Source organism: Euleptes europaea, chromosome 10 (genome assembly GCF_029931775.1).
Source record: "Euleptes europaea isolate rEulEur1 chromosome 10, rEulEur1.hap1, whole genome shotgun sequence".
Lineage (NCBI taxonomy): Eukaryota > Metazoa > Chordata > Lepidosauria > Squamata > Sphaerodactylidae > Euleptes > Euleptes europaea.
The window spans coordinates 20,109,033-20,131,006 of record NC_079321.1 but is presented as its reverse complement, the minus strand read 5'-3'; the positions used below and the strand labels follow the sequence as shown (position 1 = coordinate 20,131,006).

Genomic DNA, 21,974 nt, shown 5'->3' with positions numbered 1-21,974 from the left:
AAGCCTTTTTCCTCTACTGTTAACCACTCTGATCCTCTTACGCCTGTTGCTGCAATCCTCTGCTTTTTCTTTGCGCTTAATGGCTTGAGCAATAGAGCTCTTTCTCTGCAGAACAGCCTGCTCTTGTGTACTGTAGATGGATCATTCTACAGTAGTTACATTTATACTTGTCTTATATATTTGTACTCGCCTGTCACTTTATAATCCAGGAGTAATGAAGTGTTCAAGCTGAGAGAATGGATTTACTTGCTGTCAAGTGGCTGCTGCTGTTTGTCAATACAGTCTTAATTATACTGTCAAAACTAGGGACGTGTGAACACCTCTTGAGAAACTCTGCTAGCATCATGTTGCTTATGCCCTTGGTGAATCACAAATTTCTATATAACATAGAATGCTAGTGTTTGGAGGCGATATCATCTGCCTCCTAGTCGAGTCTGGGAGAAAGAACCAGGAGTTAGCGGTGTAAAATGACTTCTAGATTGGTTGCTGTTAGGGCCTGTGGTCCCAGGTTGTGTAATAAACACGTTCAGTTCCTTTATAAAAGTCTGAGGTCTGTTGTTTGGGTCCCCAAAGAATCTCTCTTAAGATGGAAAAAGATCCAGGACAAATATTTTAAGGCATCTCTCTCTTCAAAAACATTGTTGAAGATGTTGAATGGTTTACTGCCTTCAATTGTGAAGAAATTGTATCTAAAATTAAGAGGTCCCAACTTTTGCAGTATTATTGTTTCATGGTAAGTAAAGTGGCTTTCTTCCAGTCCACAGCTATAAAACATTTAGCAGCTAATACTAGTATTCAGAGAGTTCCAACTTCAATTTTGAGAGTAATTTGCTAGTAAAAAATTTCTAATAATACAGATGGCTCCATTTGAATTTTACAACTTAGAATTAATTACATTTGTATAATAACCTTATTCCAAAACTGATTAACACAGTTCCACCAGCAATGTTTAAAATTAGCTGATTTGCCTCGTCCTTACCATTACATGGATTTGGGGTTGGATTTTCTTTTGGAACAGGGCAGTGACTAGCAATTTCCTCCTGCCCTTAGGAAGGTGTTTTACAGCCATTGGTGGTTTCTGTCACAGGAAGATTTAACATTGCTGATGCCGATGAAATCCATGTAATACCTTTTATGAGAGATAACCCAAATGACCCAAACATTGTGCAAGTTTTTGAGCTCATCAGACCTTTTCATCAGGGTAAATGTTACAAAAAAAAAATTTAAATGAAGGGGGAGGGAGCAGATTTTCCAGGTCAAGTCCCTGTCTTGTATCAGCCTTAGGTGTTAGATGCTGAGAGGCTCATAGTTTAATTGTCGTAGGTGTTAACATTATAACACTTGCATTCTGGGAAGAAGTAAACAATGGAGGGTCATCTCATTTGAAAAAATACAGGGCAGCAAAGGTCCAGGTGTCCCTCAAAAACATCTTAACTCAGGCAGCAGTCTAATTGAGTTGTGGGCTCACAACTCCTTTAGGAAGCAGGAACTGTTTTCAAAGGGTTAAGGGTTAAATTGTATATTTCTTAGCCTGTTAATCTTCCTACTCTGGTAAGAAGCCAGTGGCCACTCAGCGCAATAGCTCTACTCCATCTGTCTGCACTTGTGGGTAGCCAAGCAAATGCCTTGCCTGTAGAGGAAAAAAAGGGGGGGACTTAACTTTCTAATCCTATTTCCAGGATCCCGTAGTTTGCTCATGTAGGAACAAATGGGTCAGGGGGGCTTACAGGATTCTCAAAATAGACTTATTTTGTGGAAGCCACGCAGGAGCTGTTCCCCCTCTTTGCAAGGTCTCATCATAGATTGCTTGAAATAATTTTCATCAATATTTTATTTCTGTGTGGCTATTTTTTTCCTTTGAGAGCAGGTTGACTTTAGTAAAACTGCGCTTTTTAAATCAATATGCATCAGGAGCAGCTATTAGTGGGTATAAAGAATACAGTTGGTGAGAGTATTGCTTTTTTAATTGGAGAAATTCAATGTCACTTGTTTGTAAGGTATTTGAAGAGCTCCGTTTCTTCCTATCAATAATGTATGTCCAGCACTTCCAGATGCCAACATGCACATGTTTGAGAGGTTGACAGTCCTCTCCACCGTCTCCCTAGAAACTGCCCTACTCATCAACCCACCATGTTCGCTGCAAAATTCTTTTCAAGTCCATCACAGTTAGTTCTTCCCTTTGTTCCTCACAGAGCCTGCATTGTGGATCTACAAGGAAAAGAATGTAGTCTATAAAATATCCAACCATAGTAATGGATCCAGTGAGAATGAATCTATTTTTTACTTAACTGGGTGTAAGATTCATTCAATCAGTGGAGCTTACTTCAGAGCAAAAAAGGCACAGGATCATCTTTCTCTCTAGGGCTCAACCAGCCTTCTTCAGGGTATATTATATGTCTATATATAGAGCCAGCGTGGTGGAGTGGTTAAGAGCGGTGGTTTGGAGTGGTGGACTCTGATCTGGAGAACCGGGGTTGATTTCCCCACTCCTCCACGTGAGCGGTGGAGGCTAATCTGGTGAGCTAGATTTGTTTCCCCACTCCTACACACAAAGCCAGCTGGGTGACCTTGAGCTAGTCACACTCTCTCAGCCTCACCTACCTCACAGGGTGTCTGTTGCAGGGAGGGGAAGGTGATTGTAAGCCGGTTTGAATCTTCCTTTAGTGGTAGAGAAAGTCAGCATATAAAAACCAACTCTTCTTCTTCTACTACTGCTAAACTGCTGCCACAATAAATTCATCTTAAGGTGCCCCAAGACTCTGTTTTGTTTCTTTTGTATCACCAGAATTGGTCTTCATGCTTAAATATACTGCCAGTATAAGGGAAGGGTGGGGCTCCCCCTTTTACCCTCTTTGTTCATGTTTGTACATTTAATTTAGAACATCCTTCACTCTTTCCTTCCTCCTGAGGCAGCCCCTTCAAGAACAACACGAAATTCCTGTACACAACATGGCGGCGGCACCTGCCCTGCCAGAACCAGCCGAGAGTGGCAAGAAACATTTCTCACTCTCATCACTGAGCACTATTTCTACCTTCTCTCCTAGCTTGGATCCCAGAGGCTACGGCTTCACTAGATGGTGCTTCTCAAGTGGAGCCTCACTCTTCCTCCACTGCCAGGCTTAGCTGTGATGGTGGAGAAATGTGAAGGAAAACCCCTTCACTGAACCCCTCATGCTTCTCTGCCTAGACACAGAAAACGAGCAGTATTTAGATATCTGCTGCTTCTTCAGTGGCATTTGTTTGTGGCAGAAAATGTGTGAGAGAAAAGCTGACAAGACCTGCAACCCTATTCAGACTCAGATAGGAGTAAGCCACCACTACATGCTGTGGGACTTACTTCTGAGTAAAGCATAGGATCAACCCATAAGGTGGTAATCTTTTGCCTTCTTACACCAAAATAACTCCCAGGGAGGGTTTTCATGAACAGCCCCTACGAGTGTACTTTTAAATAGCCATGCAGTTTCTCACAGCATTGCCGCATTATTCTGTCAGCAAATTGAGCTGGCTGTCACCTCACTGGCTTCCAGCCTGGCTGCTGTGTTGACATAAGACAAAGTTCGACTTGAGCATGTTGTTGAGGCCTTTCTAATGGATGAGTGTTTGTAGTCACCGATTCCACTGAAGTCTGTCTGCTTCAAGAAAAATTGAAAGGTTGTCGTGTGGCACTGTAAAGACTGGCCTGTTGAAGCATAAGGTTTTGTGGGCCAGTGTCTCAGTCAGCAGAATTATATAGACATAAAAGTATATAAGAAGAAGGAGAGTTGGTTTTTATACGCTGACTTTCTCTACCACTTACAGAAGAATCAAACCGGCTTACAATCACCTTCCCCTCCCCTCAACAGACACCCTGTAAGGTAGGTGGAGCTGAGAGAGTGTGACTAGCCCAGCATCACCCAGCTGGCTTCATGTGTAGGAGAGGGGAAACAAATCCAGTTCACCAGATTAGTCTCCACCGCTCATGTGGAGGAGTGGGGAATCAAAACCAGTTCTCTAGACCAGAGTCCACAGCTCCAAACCACTGCTCTTTAACCATTATACCACGCTGGCTCTCAATAAGTACAACAGCTGTCAGTGCTACTAACATAACTAAGTAGTCTGTTGTAAGCCATTTAACAATGGCTTAGAAAGCTGTCTGATCTACTAAGCCCCTTGTTTACAACCAAGCCTATTGCAGTAGTCTTTGTTATCAAGGATTCCAGCTATTGGTACAGGTCATTGTGGCTATCTTGTGTACTTTTTGTTTTTGCACAGAAATGTTGTCCCTTAACATCCTCACATCCTTTCTTCCCCCCCCCAAAAAAAGAATTATACATGAAAGATTTATGATGGAATTTACACCAACCAGTACCTTAATTCCTTCCCCCTTGTAATCTTCCCCATATGAAGGATTCCCAGTTAGTTCACCACATTGCTACAGAAGTGGGCTGTGACTCACAAATGCTCATAAGGAGCCAATGGACCTTTGTTTAATAAGCTATAGGGCTTGTTTTTGTAGCCTTTTAACCACTGTTCACAATCCTTTCCCCTCACCTATCCTGTATCCAGCTTCATGACACTGATCAGATGAAGTGGACTAAACACATAACCTCTTATGATTCAGTGGTCTTTTTTGGGTTTTTTTTTTTTTGCAGAGCTACAGCAATTTACAAGTAAGTTTCCGACCCATCAGGGACATTTGAACATGTGTGTTCAATAGGAGTATTGTGTCTAGATCAAGGGAAGTAATACTACCACTGTATTCTGCATTGGTGTCCAGTTTTGGGCTCCACAATTTAAGAAGTATGTTGACAAGCTGGAGCGTGTCCAGAGGAGGGTGACCAGAATGGTCAAAGGTCTGGAATCCATGCCCTATGAGGAGAGACTTAAGGAGCTGGGTTTGTTTAATGGGTGACATGATAGCCATGTTTAAATATTTGAAGGGATGCCATGTTAATGAGGGAACTAGCTTGTTCTCGGTTGCTTCAGAGACTAGGAGACGGAGTAATGGATTTAAATTAAGAGAAAAGCGATTCCATTTAAACATTAGGAAGAACTTTCTGACGGTGATGGAAGTTCGATAGTGGAATGCGCTGCCTGGGGGGGTGGAGGACTTTAAGCAGAGGTTGGATGGCCATCTGTCGGGAGCGCTTTGATTGTGGGATCCTGCATGGCAGGGGGTTAGACTGGATGGCCCTTGTGGTGTCTTCCAACCTTGTGTGATTCTGTGATTTGTGTTCCACCAATGGAGACTACAAAAAGATCTCTCCACCTCTGTCTTACATGTTGAATCATTTTCACTTGCACGTAACACTTTACAAGCCTAAAGTCAAATACCAAGAGGGAAATCAGATCCACTTCCATATTTAATGCTGGTAAATAAATGACTTAAAGCAAGGATCATCCTTTCTAATTTTTCTCTAGCAACATTTTTGGTAAAGATAAAGATATTCTGCCACTTTTAACATTGTTTCTGAATGTTTATTTTCATGAGTAATTAACCACAAAATAGACAAATTTACATCATATATATTACAATTTACATTCAAAAGCATATATTTGGCTAGCATGTTGTGAGAAACATATACCCCGCCACGACGCAACATAACATATTCATAGACTCTTGTCGGACTCCCAACTACAAGCGCTGTGGAACGGCAGGAAATTATACTTTAATACCTTGCAAAAATTACCTCTATTATCAGGTTGCCCTGCGCTTTTATTAAAAGGCTATCTGTATGCCAAAGTCCAATTGCCAATCATAATGATGTCCATTTGGCAAATGCTGTATTCCACATCTGGGAATGGATCTTCAGCCGTAGGAGACTATCCTTTGTCAATGACAGAGGGAAGGTTCCCCCCCCCCATCCTCTTTGCATCCATGCCTTCAGGCAATTAACTACAGAGATGAGCCACTGAAATGCATTGGTTCCTCTATATTACTTTAATATAAACCTCTACAAAAACAATCCTAGTAATTCAGAATGGTTATTGAGAGGATGTCGCTCAGCACCCACTGTATGAATGTCAAGAGGGCCAGATACCGTTCTGCTTCAGCAAATCTGTTAGTTTTTCCGGTGCCGAAAGAATATTTTTTCCCCAAGCAGAATTAGTATATGTCATCAGAAGGATGAGAGGGAGGCCTGGAGACACCTGTAAATGAAGGGAGGGCACCTCATGCTTGCCGTAAATAAGTAGGCAGCCCCCTCACCTATTCCAATGAGCAGTGCCTTTGCAGGGTGTGAACAAAGGCTCCCGTTCCCCCATCTATTCTCTGCCTTTCAGTGTCCACTGTGAACGACAAAAGGCATTGGGGTGGGAAATAACGCCTAGGGATCAGGAGAAAAATTAGTCTGGGGTGTGGTTCAGCATGCCACCATTGAGCTTTGGCCTAGGAATCACATTAAAAGCCCAGCAAAAGTTGGTTCTGGGTGAGGCACTCACTGGCTGTTACCGTACTAGGTATTCCCAGCAATGTATTAAGAGTTTGAAAATGTTATAAAAAATAATGTTCGCACTTTCTATGTATTCCCACCGATGTATTAAGAGTTTGAAACTGTTATAAAAAATACTGTTCGCACTTTGTTTGGCCCCTTTAGCTGTGAAGATGTCTTCCAACCATTTTTTAGCCGTGGCATCCAATAACCCTTTTAAAGCGATGTTTTTTATAACATTTCCAAACTCTTGATACATCGCTGGGAATACCGAGTGCGGTAACAGCCTCTGTCTTGAGCTTTCTATTTGTAAAATGGAAGTAACACTAATGGCCTACCTCAGACAAGACATTGAAGCATTTTGTATACTTCAAGTACTATATAAATCACAAAACCCTTTGTAAAATGTTGTTGTTTTCTTTACAAAAGGAGTGCTTAATGATGTTGCATAATTCATAGAAGAAAAGCAACCAAAATCAATATTTTAAGGCGGCTTTCAGCTGCCTCAGACTTAAGAGGCTGTCGTTTCTGCAGTCTGGAAAAAAGAGCAGGGTCATCACATTCATCCACAAAAGAAGATTTAAACAGACGACACGTGGCACTCTAGAGCCCAAGTCCAAAGTCCCGAAAATATTGTCAATGCAAATTTCAGAGTAAAAAGGCTCAGCTGAAAAGATGTAAAATCACACCCTTTGCGGTGATGAAAAAGTGAAACCACCACATCTCCCAACTACTGAAACTATTCCACCCATAATATTAGTCCTTCTAAATATGTAATAGAAGAAAAGAAGGAGCTGACTGCCCCATTCTCATGACTCTTAGACCCTTTAGATAGGAATGATGATCTTCTGGTAACTAAAAGGTTTTACCTGGAGCTCAAAACCAGGGTCTTGCAGGAGCCAAGACTATTTCAAAAGCAGGTTTTCATACCTACCTACCACACAAGCGTTGGTTAAGACTGGTGTTTCCTTCCAGATTGCATACTGCAGAGAAGAATGCCTAAGCATCTGGACCGCGCCTTTCCCTAGACAACACACACAACCACCTGCTGGAGGAGGTGGGGTACAGATGGTTGTGAGCTAGGACAAAGCCCAAAAAAAGTGTTCAGTCATTAAATGCCACTCACAAAAGTACCATTTGAACCAAAACATATCAGCAACATTTGAAGTGACAAGACCTGGAATTTTTTGCATCACAAAATTTGCCTCACACAGCTCTTTTTATATCACAAACCTTTATTCAGGTAAGATGAGTTGACCCTTGCTTTCCTCTGCTTCACATTTTTCCATTTCAGATGGGGAAATTAACAGGTGTGTCTGAGAAAGCATTTGAAAAAGGGTGAACAGTAGCGCATGTGTCTCATTTCCAGATGCATGCGGCGGGGGAGCTGAGGCAGTGTGGCATGTGCCCAGAGCAGAGACCTTTGGTTCTGCCAAACAATATTCTGTTCAAATTTCCCCCATATCACTATTTTTCTCTCTGTGTCAGAAAAAGTAGCCCGTGAAACAGCGCTCATAATTCCTTCAATGGCATTTGCTAATGATAAACTCTGCGCATGCACCAGGAACAACCAGCAAGCCCCACAGTTGCCTGTTGTTATCCTGCCCCCAGCTTTCCAATAAGTTTAATTCTCCTCTGCACCATATCGTTGCTTGGAAAAGCAATAGACGCAGCAGCTGCAGAGGATCAGCAAAACCAGCACCGTGTGGCTGAGGAGGAGGACCCCGAACGCAAAAATGTACAAGGTTTTATCACAGTAATCTTGCGGGTGATGGAAGGGTGGGATGAAATTAGGCAGGTAGGTGGAAAACACCCAGTAGTTTCCCAGGATGAACCAGAGAAAGAGGAACAGGCTGAGGGTCAGGTGAATGTAGTATTTGTGAGCGTTCTGCCTCCACGGATATTCGTCATCGTCATCGTCGTCAATCATAACCGATTTTGAAAGGAGCTGCCTCATCCGGGTGGAGTCGAAGAGCAGAAGCGCTATCTATACATTAGAGAAGCAAGAAGAAAGATGACAGGGTTAACAAATTACAGGTCTGCCTTCCGCATACCGATTGGCTGACTGTATTTTAATTGTGTCTCATTTCACTACGGCAAGGAGAAGACCAGGAGAGAGCTGGATTGGCAGACTAAGCAAATTATATGGATAGAAAGGACCTGACCCTCTGCCCTACATCATGGTCTTCCAGTTCTCTTCTAACATTACCCTAGCTGCACATCAGATGTATTTCCATGAGCCATTCTCATGTGGTTGGGGTAATAAATGAAATACCACACAGGCAAGCCCATTCATGCAAATCTTTCTCCCTGTTCCATAATTGGGGCCCATGCAAATCAGTCCCTGTCCACAGGGCTGAGTCAGTGAAACATTACCCCAGTTGTGCGGGAGTCATTCATTTATCTAGGAATTGAGCAGATGAAAGTTCTCCCTACTAGTCACTGATTCTCCATGCAAGGAAAGCTTCACCTATTAGAGGCATTATTAGGTGAGTCAACATGGTGTAGTGGTTAGAGCATCTGACGAGGATTTGGCTTTGTAATAATATTTATTTTACATAATAGGAGTTGAGAAAAGAGAATATGGCAAAATAAATAATACAGATAATATGTACCGTGCTGAGATTACTACTGCAGATATGAAGATCTAACAAATTCATGTCAAAATTTGGGAGACCCAGGTTCAAATACCCGCTCGCCATGAAAGGTTTCTGGTTAATCTTGGGCCAGTCATACACTGTCACCCTAATCTACCTCACAGGGTTGTTGTGAGGATAAAAATGGATGAGAGGAGAATGGTATATGTTTTGGGTTACTGTTGGGAAGAAAGTCAGGGTATAAATTTAGCAAATTAATAACCAAATAAATAATATATTTCTATCATATAGCAGCTAAAAGCACAGCAGCCCTACTAGAAAAAGAGAATTGGTAACCTTTGTTACGAATGAAGTCAAAGAAACAGCCAGTCTGATATGTTGTAAGAAAAACGTCCAAAGCCCAAATGTGATTCTTTTTCCAATTATGACAGGAAGTTCAATTAAATCAGCCTCTAAACTATACTATATAATATACAACTGCCATCTTGAATATGGCTCCTCTGTGCAGGAGGGAAACATTTCTTAGATCCCCCAACCATCTGTGCTGCTGCATCCTGGCTGCCAGTGTTGTATAGCAGGTAGAATATCGGACTAGGAGCTGGAAGGGCAGGGTTCAAATCCCCACTCAGCTAGGAATCCCACAGGATGGCCTGCCTCACAGGGTTATTGTGAGGACAAAACAGAGGGGAACCACATCTGCCACCCTGAGTTTCTTGGAGGCCAAGCCAGATAAAATGTGATTGATTCGATTAGATAGATCTCCTGCCCTCTGCCTGTAGGAGCCCCTTTTCGAGCAGAAGTTGACCACCCTAAAAAGTTGACCACGCAAAAGAGGCCCCCAGCTTGCATTCAGCCACCAACGATCCTCCTGAAGGGAAGTGTTCGTTGTGTAGGCCTCTTAAGGTTCACTCTGAGCATTTTTAATCACACCTACGGCTTCTCACAGAACCTGGTCAGGGGAACAACAGTACCTTCAAACTGCCAACCACACCAGCCACAAGCAGATATAAGGGAATTAGTGGTTGGACTGGGCAGTCGTTTAAAAACCTCATTCCTGAGAAAATGAGAGAGAGAGAGAGAAAGAGAGAGCAGTCATTTAGGTAGTGTTTAAAGGTGTACAAATGCCACAGTCCTAACACTATATAAAACATACAAAGCCTGCTGAAGACAGGATGGTCACTATCTGTCTGGAAGCACTGCTGGGACTTTGAAGGGCTACATTCAGATAATGAGACGTTTTGTGATGTGGGGATGAAACGAGAAGGGGAAACTTCATTTTTTTTTTTAACTAGTGTGTTACACCACAGAATGGAAAGCCTGTCAGGTGGGCACCGGAAATCGTTCCGGAAAATCCCATAGGCAAAGAGGCAGGAACAGTAACGTTAACAAGACTGAGTTATCAAGACAATGTTACCAAGATTATGTGAATTCAGCACTGGAACTCAGGACCCAGGTTAATCCAAGCATTCTTGCTCAGTTCCACAGATTTTGTTTCAACAACATCTGACAGAAGTGGGAAAATTCAAATAATATGTTGTCCACGTGAGAGCAAGTTTTCAGTATACGTTCCACGTAACCCAGCTTTACCTGGACTCATGAAATCCAACCTAGCTTCATATCCAGTTACGAACTACACCCAGCCAGCTGTACTATACTCAAGGACCACACTTTTCAGACTCGTCTTTGCTCCTTCACTATGCTAGGAGGTCCACTGGACTCTAACACCAATAGCAACAGTCATATCCCTTTTATATCATTGGCACTGGTTATATTACGAATCAGCAGCATAAGGGCTGGAACCATCTTTAAAAATCAGATCTGTGTTTCAATCAAAAGTTCGAAATCCCCTGACAAAACAAAATAATACTTGGCTTCAAATGACTATCTTGTGCATCGGTTTACATTTATCTCTGACACCATCAATACAAGGACTACCAAGCCTCCTCTGAGCTGTTAAGGGTTGTGTGTGTATCTCACCTGGTGTTAGAGAGACACTTGGACTACTGCTGGCCTTTATGTTTCTGGTGAGAGGGATCAGTTTAGTAATTTTGTTTACTTCTTCCTCTCAAAATGCCAAAAGTACAACCTGCTGCTGTGACAATCGGGGCAGAACTGAAGGCACTGCCAGGGCAACCCGAACAACTAGAGTTGCCAACCACCAGGTGGTAAGTACAGAACGCAGGCAATGCTGTATCAAAGTGACAAAAGTGTAATTCATACACAAGTTATACAGGTGTGTAAATACATATACAGTAACTTTCAATCCAAGGTTGAGGTCTTGAAAAAGAAGGGGTGAAAAGGGATATGATGGTTCCCATAGGGATCAGCAAAGGCAAACCATGAATTCTTCTTACATAATTTCCACTGATACATGGTTGCACAGACAATTTCAGCTAGTTACAACGTTCCCGAACAGGATACAATCAGTAGCTACGGGCTGTTGCAGGCGGCCTCCGACGGCAGGAGCCATTCCGCCCCAGGTCCAGCTTCTCCCGCTGCTGTGCTACAGCTCCCGCCTGACTGTCAAAGACTGGAGCCTCTCCCGCTGTACATTCACTCCGAGGCCGAACGCCGGCAGCGCAGGGCTGCGATGAAGCAAGAGATCCAGGAGTTCCTTCTTGAGGACGACGAGGATCTTCCTGCAAGCTGACAGGTCAAGCCCTGCCCTCCACTGAAGCCCAGCCCAGCACCGCCTGCCCAGGCAGACTCCTTGGTCCTGTTCTCTCCCTGCCAGGAGAAGATGGCCTTCTCTCTGTGTTTTAATGACTCTTTTCTAAAGCAAATAAATTATTTTAGCTACTTTGGGATAGAGAAATCTTTGGCTCTAGAAGCCTTTTTCAAGACAAGTGTGCATATTATTGATTCTATTGAACAGGACTGAGGAAGACTTGAGACTTGAAACGATCGTATCCCTTTTCACCCTTTCTTTTTCAAGACCTCAACCTTGGATTGAAAGTTACTGTATATGTATTTACACACCTGTATAACATGTGTATGAATTACACTTTTGTCACTTTGATACAGCATTGCCTGCGTTCTGTACTTTCTTCCTAATCTGAGATATTAGTACAGAGGTGTTAATTTTTGATTGCTTAACCACCAGGTGGTGGCTGGAGATCTCCTCGGATTACAACTGGTCTCCAGGTTATAGAGATCGATTCCCCTGGAGAAAATGGCTGCTTTGGAAGGTGGACTGTATGGCATTGTACCCCACTGAGGTCCATCCCCTCCCCAAAACCCATCCTCCTCAGGCTCCACTCCCAAAATCTCCAGGATTTTCTCAACCCTGTCCTGGCAAGCCTAACAATGAATATGTGTCTGGGAATTGGGAAGTGAGGCTGGATTGAATATGGGTGTGTGTGAGAAAGTGAGTGACAGAGTGGCTGACAGAGTGGCTGACAGAGAGGACTCAGTAGCTGTTTAAATATGTGTGTGGAGTACAAGAGGAACACCAAGCAAGTACGAAGAAGATGATAGTCCCAAAAGACACGTGAAACTAGCAGTAAGGTAAGCACACAGCCCTTTTCTGCTAGAGAAAGTGTGGGGGCAGAAGTGAGGGGATTATGTTCCTTCTGATGCCAAATGTGCTCAGGAGCTGGTCGTGTCCCCCCCCCACACACACACACACTAGTTTTAAGGTGAGTCTGGGTCGCATTGCTAATCAGACAGAGCATATGTGCCTGTCTGAGTTGCAGGCAAATGAGAGAGGAGGTGGTAGGTAGCTACACTGGATCGAAAGCTGTCAGCAGAGAATTCCAACGCTCCATAATTTTTTTCCCTGGCACATGTTGCCTGTCTGTATAAAACCATAAGAAGGAAGCCACGTCAAATGTGGCATCAGCTTCTCTGGGCCCATTCCTGCTTTTTGTATTATTCAAAGATGCTATTCACACATGCCATGGGTATGCCACACCCATATACACTCAGCTTAACACTTGACTAATGCTTTGATGGGGTTGCTTACTCCTTTCTTGGGTGTACGAAGGATCCCACCAACCCATGGCCCCATCTGACCTTGGGCTCAGTGCGCTGATAAGCTTTTTCAATTTCCAAGCAGCTTGAATGTTCATAAACATTCTGTAGCACTTTAGTGAGGGATAGCTCATTTAACTCAACTGAACCCAGAAGTCTAATAGCCAACAGCTACAGCAGCAGCCTTCATTTGTCAACAACTATCATGAGTGACCTGTAAGTCTATGCAGACATGGCTTTTAAATTTGCCACGATCAGAGAGAAGCAGAAAGATCTCAGTTTGTATCTTCTCCGCACTAAAAACACATTCCTTTCCAAGGCAGCTTACCTACAAAAGCCATAGACAGTGGTAATGCCAGGAAAGCCAGGAGTCCAAAAATGAGGCAAGCTGTAAGGAAGAGGAACATCGTGTTACAGGACTCGTGGCAACTGAAAAGGTAACTGAACTGCGCTTTCTTATATGCTTGCAGGGAGGCAATCACATAGTCTGCCTAATGCATATGTAAAGATGGGGCTGTGGCTCAGCAGTAGAGCATCTGCTTAGCATGCAGAAGGTCCCAGGTTCAATCCCCAGCACCGCCAGTTAAAAGGACCAGGTAGTAGGTGATGTGAAAGACCTCTGCCTGGGAATCTGAGAGCTGCTGCCAGTTGGAGTAGACAATTCTGACCTTGATAAACTGATGGTCTAAGCCAGCTTCTCACCTAATTCTCCTCACTTCAACCTCCACCTCACATGGCTTTTGTCTATGCAGGTCCCACAATCCCCACCATAGTCTTTTTGGTGGTCCGAGGGGACCCTTCTTTTCCTCACCCCCATTTTAGCTGGTTGGATCCAATCTCTAGTTTGCTGACATGCTCTTGCGATCCAGGGCAGAATTTCCCTCATGCTCACACACCCACCCCACGTTTCTAAACCCTTTGCAGATACCACCTACACATTTCTATTGTTTTCCTCAAGATGCTAAAGCAGCGAAACGCTCTAAACAGAACATGCCTTTCTCCTCACACTGCAGATTCCTCCAGGCAGCCCCCCCTCCCTGTTAGCCCCACACCTCAACCTACCGTTGCTGGCAATTTTCGAGATGCACTGATGGCATGCTTTCTCCAGGCCTGCCGTCATCGCCGACCACAAGGTTCTGTAGCCCTGGGGAGGACAATTGGAAGGTGCTAACTGGGGAGGGAAGAGTAGCGTTTGAAGTTCAATAGGCCTTTCTCACTAAGGTGCAGAAAATGAATCGAACAAGAAAACACTCTCAAAGCATTTATTTTCCAGACAGGGCTTTGCTGACTTGATGGACAATCCTGGCTCTTATATGGATCAGAGCCATTGATGTACCACCCTAAGCACGGTGGCACCTTTCTAAGCCCATTAACTTGAATTAGAAATGCCAGCCTCCAGGTGGGACCTGGGGATCCCCTGGAATTACAGCTCATCTACAGACTACAGAGATCAGTTCCCCTGCAGAAAATGGATGCTTTGGAGGGTGGACTCTATGGCATTGTACCCCACTGAGGTCCCTGTCCTCCTCAGGCTCCACCCCCAAATCACCAGGAGTTTCCCAACCTGGATCTGGTAACCCTTCCTTCCATCCCCTGCCGGCGGCCAGGAGGGACCTGGCAACCCTAACTCCAGTGGGCTTAGTTTCTAATAAACGGCAGGTCTTCTGGCTCCTGATTTACAAAGTGCGCTTCACAGAGCCCACCTGGACTCTAGACAGTCCTCACTGGGTCTCCAAAGCAGAGGAAACCTGGCCCACAGGATTCCTGGAGCTTCACACCATCTATTTTGTCCAAAAAGTACATGTTTAATTGTTTATTCATAGCCATTCTTGTTAATGAGGTAAATATGCAATCTTCATAGACAAAAACATCTGAAATACTCAAGAGGGAAGAAGCCGGTTACTCTGAAATAGCATCGTTATATTCAGGAAAGATCTTTTTCTTTGCTCACTAAACTTACACCAGAAAAAGTGGTTTGTGGCAAAATCTAGTGGCCTTTTTGACCCTATGCAGTTGAGGAAATTGGTCTGGGAAACCGTAAGAATTTAATTTTGTGTTCACACTGAAATGGCTGCCTCTCATAATGATGTATGTTGGCATTCTTATCCAGAACTACCAGCTTCTGATGTTATATCTGCTTACATTTACTCCCTAGGAACACCCAAAAACGATAGGTTTGCTCCAAGACTTATGTAAAATTCGGCTCGATTGTCATGCCTTTTAGCCACTGCAAACGGATGACTGTCAAGAATGACAGAAATGTCCACAGAGGCCCAGTGAAATCGCAGCTATGCCACAATTTTAAACAGACTGCTTGGTGTGAAGGGACTATTGCTGGGATAATAAGCGTGGCTCCTTCTGGCCAAATAATCGGCCACACCATGTTTACATGCTTTAACCAGGAAAAGGGAATCCTTGAAGATGGTACCACCCCAGTGAAGATGGCACCACCACCAGCAAAGTTGGTACCACCCCAGTGGTCCAAGTTGATAGGGCCATGAAGGGCTAAGCCCTGAAGTAGTGGTTCAGCAGTGCTGTGCTAAGTAGAGTTGCATGTATGTTTTTGCCGTCAAGTTACAGCAGATTTATGGAGACCCTGTAGGGTTTTCAAGGCAAGAGATGCTCAGAGGTGGTTTGCCATTGCCTGCCTTCGCGTCACATCCTTGGTATTCCTTGGAGGTCTCCCATGCAAATAATTGCCAGGGTCGAGGCTGAGAGTGTGTGACTGGCTCAAGGTCACCCAGCAAGTTTCTATGGGATTCTAACCTGGGTTTCCCAGATCCTAGTCCAACACCTTAACCACTACACCATGCTGGCTCTCTAAGCAGAGTTACACCCTCCTAAGTCCTTTGAAGTCAGTGGGCTTAGAAGGGTATAACACTGTTTAGGACTGTAACAAACATTTTGAAGTACTGTTGGCTGAAGAAGAAGAAGAGTTGGTTTTTAATGTTGATTTTCTCTACTTTTTTAAAGGAGAATCAAACCAGTTTTCAATCTCCTTCCCTTCCTCTCCCCACAGCAGACACCTTTGAGGTAGGTGGGGCTGAGAGAGTTTGGAGATAATTGTGACTAGCTCCAGGTCACCCAGCTGGCTCCATGTGTAGGGGTGTGGAAACCAACCCAGTTCACCAGATTAGAGCTTGCTGCTCATGTGGAGGAGTGGGGAATCAAACCCGGTTCTCCAGATTAGAGTCCACTTCTCTTAACCACTACACCACGCTGGCTGAGAACAAACAACTCCATTTCACCTAACGAAAAGCTCGTGGTAACACGAAAGTCTTCCTATCTTTGCATCAATACTAGCGAACTATCAATTTTTTTTTGCAGGGGCAGAATCTTTTATTCTCTGGGACTGACTCCACAACTACTCACTTTCCCCTTCCATCCGTTAAAGACAGCACATGGTTGCCTTGATTTCCCTGCACCTGCGAGCCACCAGTTGCTTTCTGTTTGCTGCAAATATTTTCCCACGCCATTCCCTACTCACCTGCCAAAAGAAGATCTGGAAGGAGAAACTGCAGCACAGCCCAGTAATCTTCAACCAAAGTGTCTGGCGTGAGATAATCTCAGAGCAGCGTGGGGCTTATCTTTGCTTTCAGGTTGCTGGCAGCTCTGAGGGAAAGCTGAGGCTTCACGTTCCTTCTTTGTGATGCCCTCAGTCACTGGACCACTTGCTGTTCATTATGATCTGCAGCTTCTAAACAGACCTCTAGCTTCTATTCCCCACACTCCCACGTTCAGTTTAGTGCATGCATTCACTGGGCCACTAGAGGGCAGTAAAGGAACCCCTGGAAGGTTGATGAAAAAGCATGGAAAGATATTCTGATATTTTTTTTAAATATTGCACTTAGTACAAAATTATTAATAGTTCACATTGCCTCCTGTGGTAGAGTCTCACAGCCATTTGCCTACACTATGAGAAAGAAAAGACAGCTGAGGTTATCTACAGTCTGCTATTGGAGAAATAAGGCCACAGCATGGGTGTCAAGTAGGGTTGCCAGCTTTGGGTTGGAAAATACCTGGAGATTTTGGGGGCGGAGCCTAAGGAGGGTGGGGCTTTGGGTGGGGAGGGATTTCAATGCCATAGAGTCCAATTGCCAAAGCGGCCATTGGAATCTATGGCCCCACCCTACTCAGGCTCCACCCCAAAAACCTCCCGCCACTGGAGAAGAGAGGCCTGGCAACCCTACACTGCATGCCTCAGTCTACTATCCCCAAACAAATGGTCGCATGGATCATTTCAACCATATACTGTTCTGTGGTCTTTCCAGGGCCATTTCTGCCCTGATCATTGAATATGGCAGCTAGGTAGGTGGTCTATAGTGGTGGAGCAGCTGGGCATTCAGGAGTAGTCAGGGGCACTCGAACACTGGGTCCCTCCCAGGGCAGCTACCTTGGATGGCCTGTGGCTAAGACCGCCCCTGTGGAAAGGCATGGGGAGGATCAATTCCTACCTTTCTTCGGTATCACATAGAAAACACTATCAACTTCCTGTTAGACCCTTCACACAAATTAAAAACAGCCTTCCCTCCAGACCCAAGGAACTATTCTACTTCAGAATGATGGCATTCAGTCTCCATGGAGCCTCAGAAACATTCCAAAGGCAAATATACAGAAGGTACAAAATGTGCAGCTTCTTACAGAGAGAATCGTCTTTAGAGAAAGACTCGTAACATTTGGGGAAAGCTCTGTACGTCCTTCACCAAGTCAGACTTGGAGCTATCTGCCTGACAGGGCATTATCATGTTCGATAGCTAGATCTCATGGGAAGGGGACAGGACCGCCCAACCCACATGGACTAAGATTGGCCATGCTACAAAGGAGGAAGTGCAACCATTCGGTGGACTTGTGGGGATATTGTCTAGGGATTTATTCTTGGTTCAGCTGCCACACCCACGACAGAGCTGACCAGAAAGAATCGACCGTCCAAAGCATGATGGACTCAGGGCCTTGTGGGTGCATCAAATGCCCGTTTTCTACTGAGCCTGTGGATTGCATTTCATTTGCTAAGTCCATCTACCCACTGTCATGGTAGCAGCTATGCTTACTGATGGAAAACAGCCCATCTTATACCCATGTCACAACCTCTGCCCCCCTCCAATAAGCCCTTATTGAAGTGCCTGGTTGTCTTATAGAGTCCAATAAAGACAACTAGGAGGAGGTTAAAAGCAAAACAGTTCTTTATTTAGCTAAACACAGACCTGGGGTGAAATAACCCACAAATAAGATGCAGTTACCAGAGAAAGAAAGGAAGCTTACTATCATTTATGCATTCGCATGGGGCAGGCCCATGGCTGCTGACAAGCAGATTGATACACAAAAGTACCAATGCACATTAGGTGTCTACTCCACTCTAATTAGCATAGCCTATAGATATTGCCCGAAGCAAGTGCTAGGTCTTGTGATCTTAGTAACTAGAAACCACATTCCTAAAGATGAAGGTAATTCAAAGACACTGTTTTCTCTACTGGTGAAAGGCCGTACCAGGCAAGCAATGTAATCTGTTGGCCTCTTATAGTTGTGGATGCCAATGTTCCCAAAGCTTCCATGTGTGTGCATATGAATACATAGTGTTCTAAACCAGCCCTTATATCTGGGCATTACATTATTCATTTGTCAAGTGAGAGGCACTTATTGCCTGCTGAGCAGTAGAATCCTTCAAACCTTATCAGTGGGGATCCCCATTTAGAAGAAGAATAAGAGTTGGTTTTTATATGCCAATTTTCTCTACCTTTTAAGGAGAATCAAGCCAGTTTACAATCTCCTTCCCCTCCTCTCCCGAGAACAGACACCTTGTGAGGTGGCTGAGACCGTGAGAGTTTGGAGGGAACTGTGACTAGCGCAAGGTCACCCAGCAGGCTTCATGTGTAGGAGTGGGGAAACCAATCCGGTTCACCAGATTAGAGTCCGCTGCTCATGCGGAGAAGCAGGGAACCAAACCCGGTTCTCCAGATTAGAGTCCACCGCTCCTAACCACTACACCACGCTGTCTCTTACACTAGTCACTGACATGCCCACCTATGGTGGCTACAGCACTTCAATAGCTTGGGCCACCCCCCATTTGACACAGTGGTATTTGTCTCACCAGCACTTCTCACCAGCCAACTGGGTGACCTTGGGCTAGTCACACTCTCTCAGCCCCACCCACCTAACAGGGCATCTGCCATGGGAAGGGAAGGCGATTGTAAGCCGGTTTGATTCTTCCTTAAGTGGTAGAGAAAGTCAGCATATAAAAACCAACTCTTCTTCTTTTCTTCTTCATTATGAATGGTCCATTCAGTGGGGCTACAGTATGGAATGTACAGTGTGATCATCCTAAAATTCACATTCCCTAAACTTGGAATATGAATTCTGGTAACCTGTAATACTTACCTGTGACCCAAAATGAATACTGTGGCATGATTATTGTTCTCTGGCTCTTACTGTTACCGAAAGGGAAGAATTCTTCCTCTTTCCTCCTTAGGGTTATCAACCTCAAGGTAAATGAAATTGCTCAGGAGGGTGTTTTTGTACAAAGTTTTGTTGTAGTTAAATGTCTGTGACATTTTACTGCTTTGTTCTTTGTTACTGCTTTGTGCAATGTATAAATTACACTTTTTAAAATTGCACTGTTCCCCTGTTTCACAACTCAGTTCCATTGCAGTGTTTGTATTTATTAGAAGGATAAAAGTTGGTTTTGATACCCTGCTTTTCTCTACCGAAAGGAACCTCAAACTGGCTTACAATCATGTTCCCTTCCTCTCCCCACAACAGGCACCTTGTGAGGTAGGTGGGGCTGAGAAAGTGATGAGAGAACTGTGACTGGCCCAAGGTCACCCAGCAGGCTGCATGTGGAGGAGTGGGGAAACCAACCCAGTTCACCAGATTAGAGTCCACCACTGTTAACCACTACACCACACTGGCTCTGGTATATTTTATTAGACAGTGGTATTCACTGTTGCCCTGACCTGGATGGCCCAGGCTAGCATGATCTCGTCAGATCTCAGAAGGTAAGCAGGGTCAGCCCTGGTTAGTATTTGGATGGGAGACCACCAAGGAATACCAGGGTTGCTGTGCAGAGGAAGGCACTGGCAAACCACCTCTGTAGTCTCTTGCCATGAAACCCCCCAAAAAAGGGGTCGCCATAAGTCGGCTGCGACTTGAAGGCACTTTACACACACACTCACTGTTGGTTAAATGCTTTATACTGTTCTGATGGCTTTGTTTCTAATCGTGTAATCTGCCTCAAGGCACAGTAAGAAAAGCAGAATATAAATGAAGTAAATAATAAAACAACCAACAGCACTGTGGGGTTTTCCCTGCCTTTTCAGGACAAAGCCTGAATCTCTTTGGATGTCATTTTGGTGCAAGTGTGGAGATATTGTCTATGGGTTTATTCTTTGTTCAGCTATCATTCCCACAACTAGGGCTGCCAACCTCCAGGATACTGCAGGGATACTAGGATTTTAATCCAGAGTCCCACAGCCATGCAAAAAGGTCTTCCGACCTTCCTTGACTGAACTCCAGAGACCTAATAGAGCTTCTAGGGGTAACTTTCTATGTATGAATACTGAGCTGTTCCTTATTGTACGTTTTATTGTTTCAGATGCAGAAATATTAGACTGTAGGAGGTGCAGCATAAGAGATGGTTTAGAATAAAAACATTGCACCACTGCTTGTCACATACAATACACTGTTAATCCTGGGGAGGAATTTTATGGTCTTCCCCCTCCCCCACTTAATCAAATCAACATGTCAAATAAATAGCAATTTAAATACACTTTGCTGTACAAAGAAACTCAATACCCCTGAATGCTTTTCAGAAAAATCTCCCTTCGTTTATGACAGCCAAGGAGAAAGCAACCCTATTGTCACTATAAGCGCCTTTCCATATTTTCAAAGCCTGTTCCGCTATCTTTTCAGCCTGTGATCCTCTGCAAATAGCACAGCATCTTCTAAATAATTTAGAACAACCATAGGAAGCCACAGTTCCTGATTCTTTCAATGTGGCCACTGGGGTAGGAAAGGGATCTTTCACTCAACCTCACCATACCAATTCACAGACCTCCACGTGTTTAGATTAAAAGTGGCACACAGTCTAAAATACCTTCCAGGGGGTAGTGGTGTGAGGTGTGTGGAACCTTTTAACATTAAATAAAATATCCTCACAACTTAAAGCAGTAAATAACTTATCTTACTCTATGAACTTTTTAAATAGACCTTTAAATAGCCTTTTCTAGAATATGTGGAGAAGAGGGCATTACAAAGTAAACGATGTCTATGAACTATTGTATGATATGCCAGCGTGGTATAGTGGTTAAGAGTGGTGGTTTGGAGCGGTGGACTCTGATCTGGAGAACCAGGTTTGATTCCCCACTCCTCCACATGAGTGGCGGACCTAATCTGGTAAACTGGATTGGTTTCCCCACTCCTACACATGAAGCCAGCTGGGTGACCTTGGGCAAGTCACATTCTCTCAGTCCCACCTACCTCACAGGGTGTCTGTTGTGGGGAGGGGAAGGTGATTGATTATAAGTCAGTTTGATTCTTCCTTAAGTGATAGAGAAAGTCGGCATATAAAAACTCTTTTTCTTTATTAAGTTCTGCTAAGTGAATATAACAAATGGGAAGATTTCTGTAAAAAGCATTAATGTACAATAGACCAAGTATTGGAACATCTCGACTGCACTACTATGTTTAACCTACTGCTGCTGAATTTTTATTTTCTTGTTGTTATTATTATAAATTAAACTTAAAATAAAGACTTATTTAAAAAGGGGCACATAACCAATAAAATGTCCATTACGATTACTTGGAGGACAGATTTGGCTGAGGCTCAGGATCTTAGGCTGGAGGTGGGAAAAATCTTTCCCAGGGCCCACTGGCTAGGAAACCCAAGGATCTTGTCCTTTCTTGAAGCATGGCCTTTGGTTTACTTCCTTGAGTTATCTAGAGAGATCTGTGCTGCAAGCACCTTCCTACTGTTCACATGCTCTTCTATTGTGGTATCCTGTGG

At 44.0% G+C, this 21,974-nt stretch overlaps 1 protein-coding gene across 1 annotated transcript; it reads right to left on the bottom strand.

Annotated features, from left to right (window-relative positions):
* Positions 1-8,034: 8,034 nt before the first annotated feature.
* TMEM272 (transmembrane protein 272) lies at positions 8,035-14,099 on the bottom strand. Its single transcript, XM_056856776.1, has 4 exons — positions 14,042-14,099; positions 13,308-13,367; positions 9,979-10,061; positions 8,035-8,397 (listed from the first exon to the last, which is right to left on the bottom strand). The coding sequence occupies exons 1-4, from the start codon at positions 14,097-14,099 to the stop codon at positions 8,035-8,037; spliced, it is 564 nt and encodes a 187-aa protein (XP_056712754.1).
* Between the last annotated feature and the right edge of the window lie 7,875 nt (positions 14,100-21,974).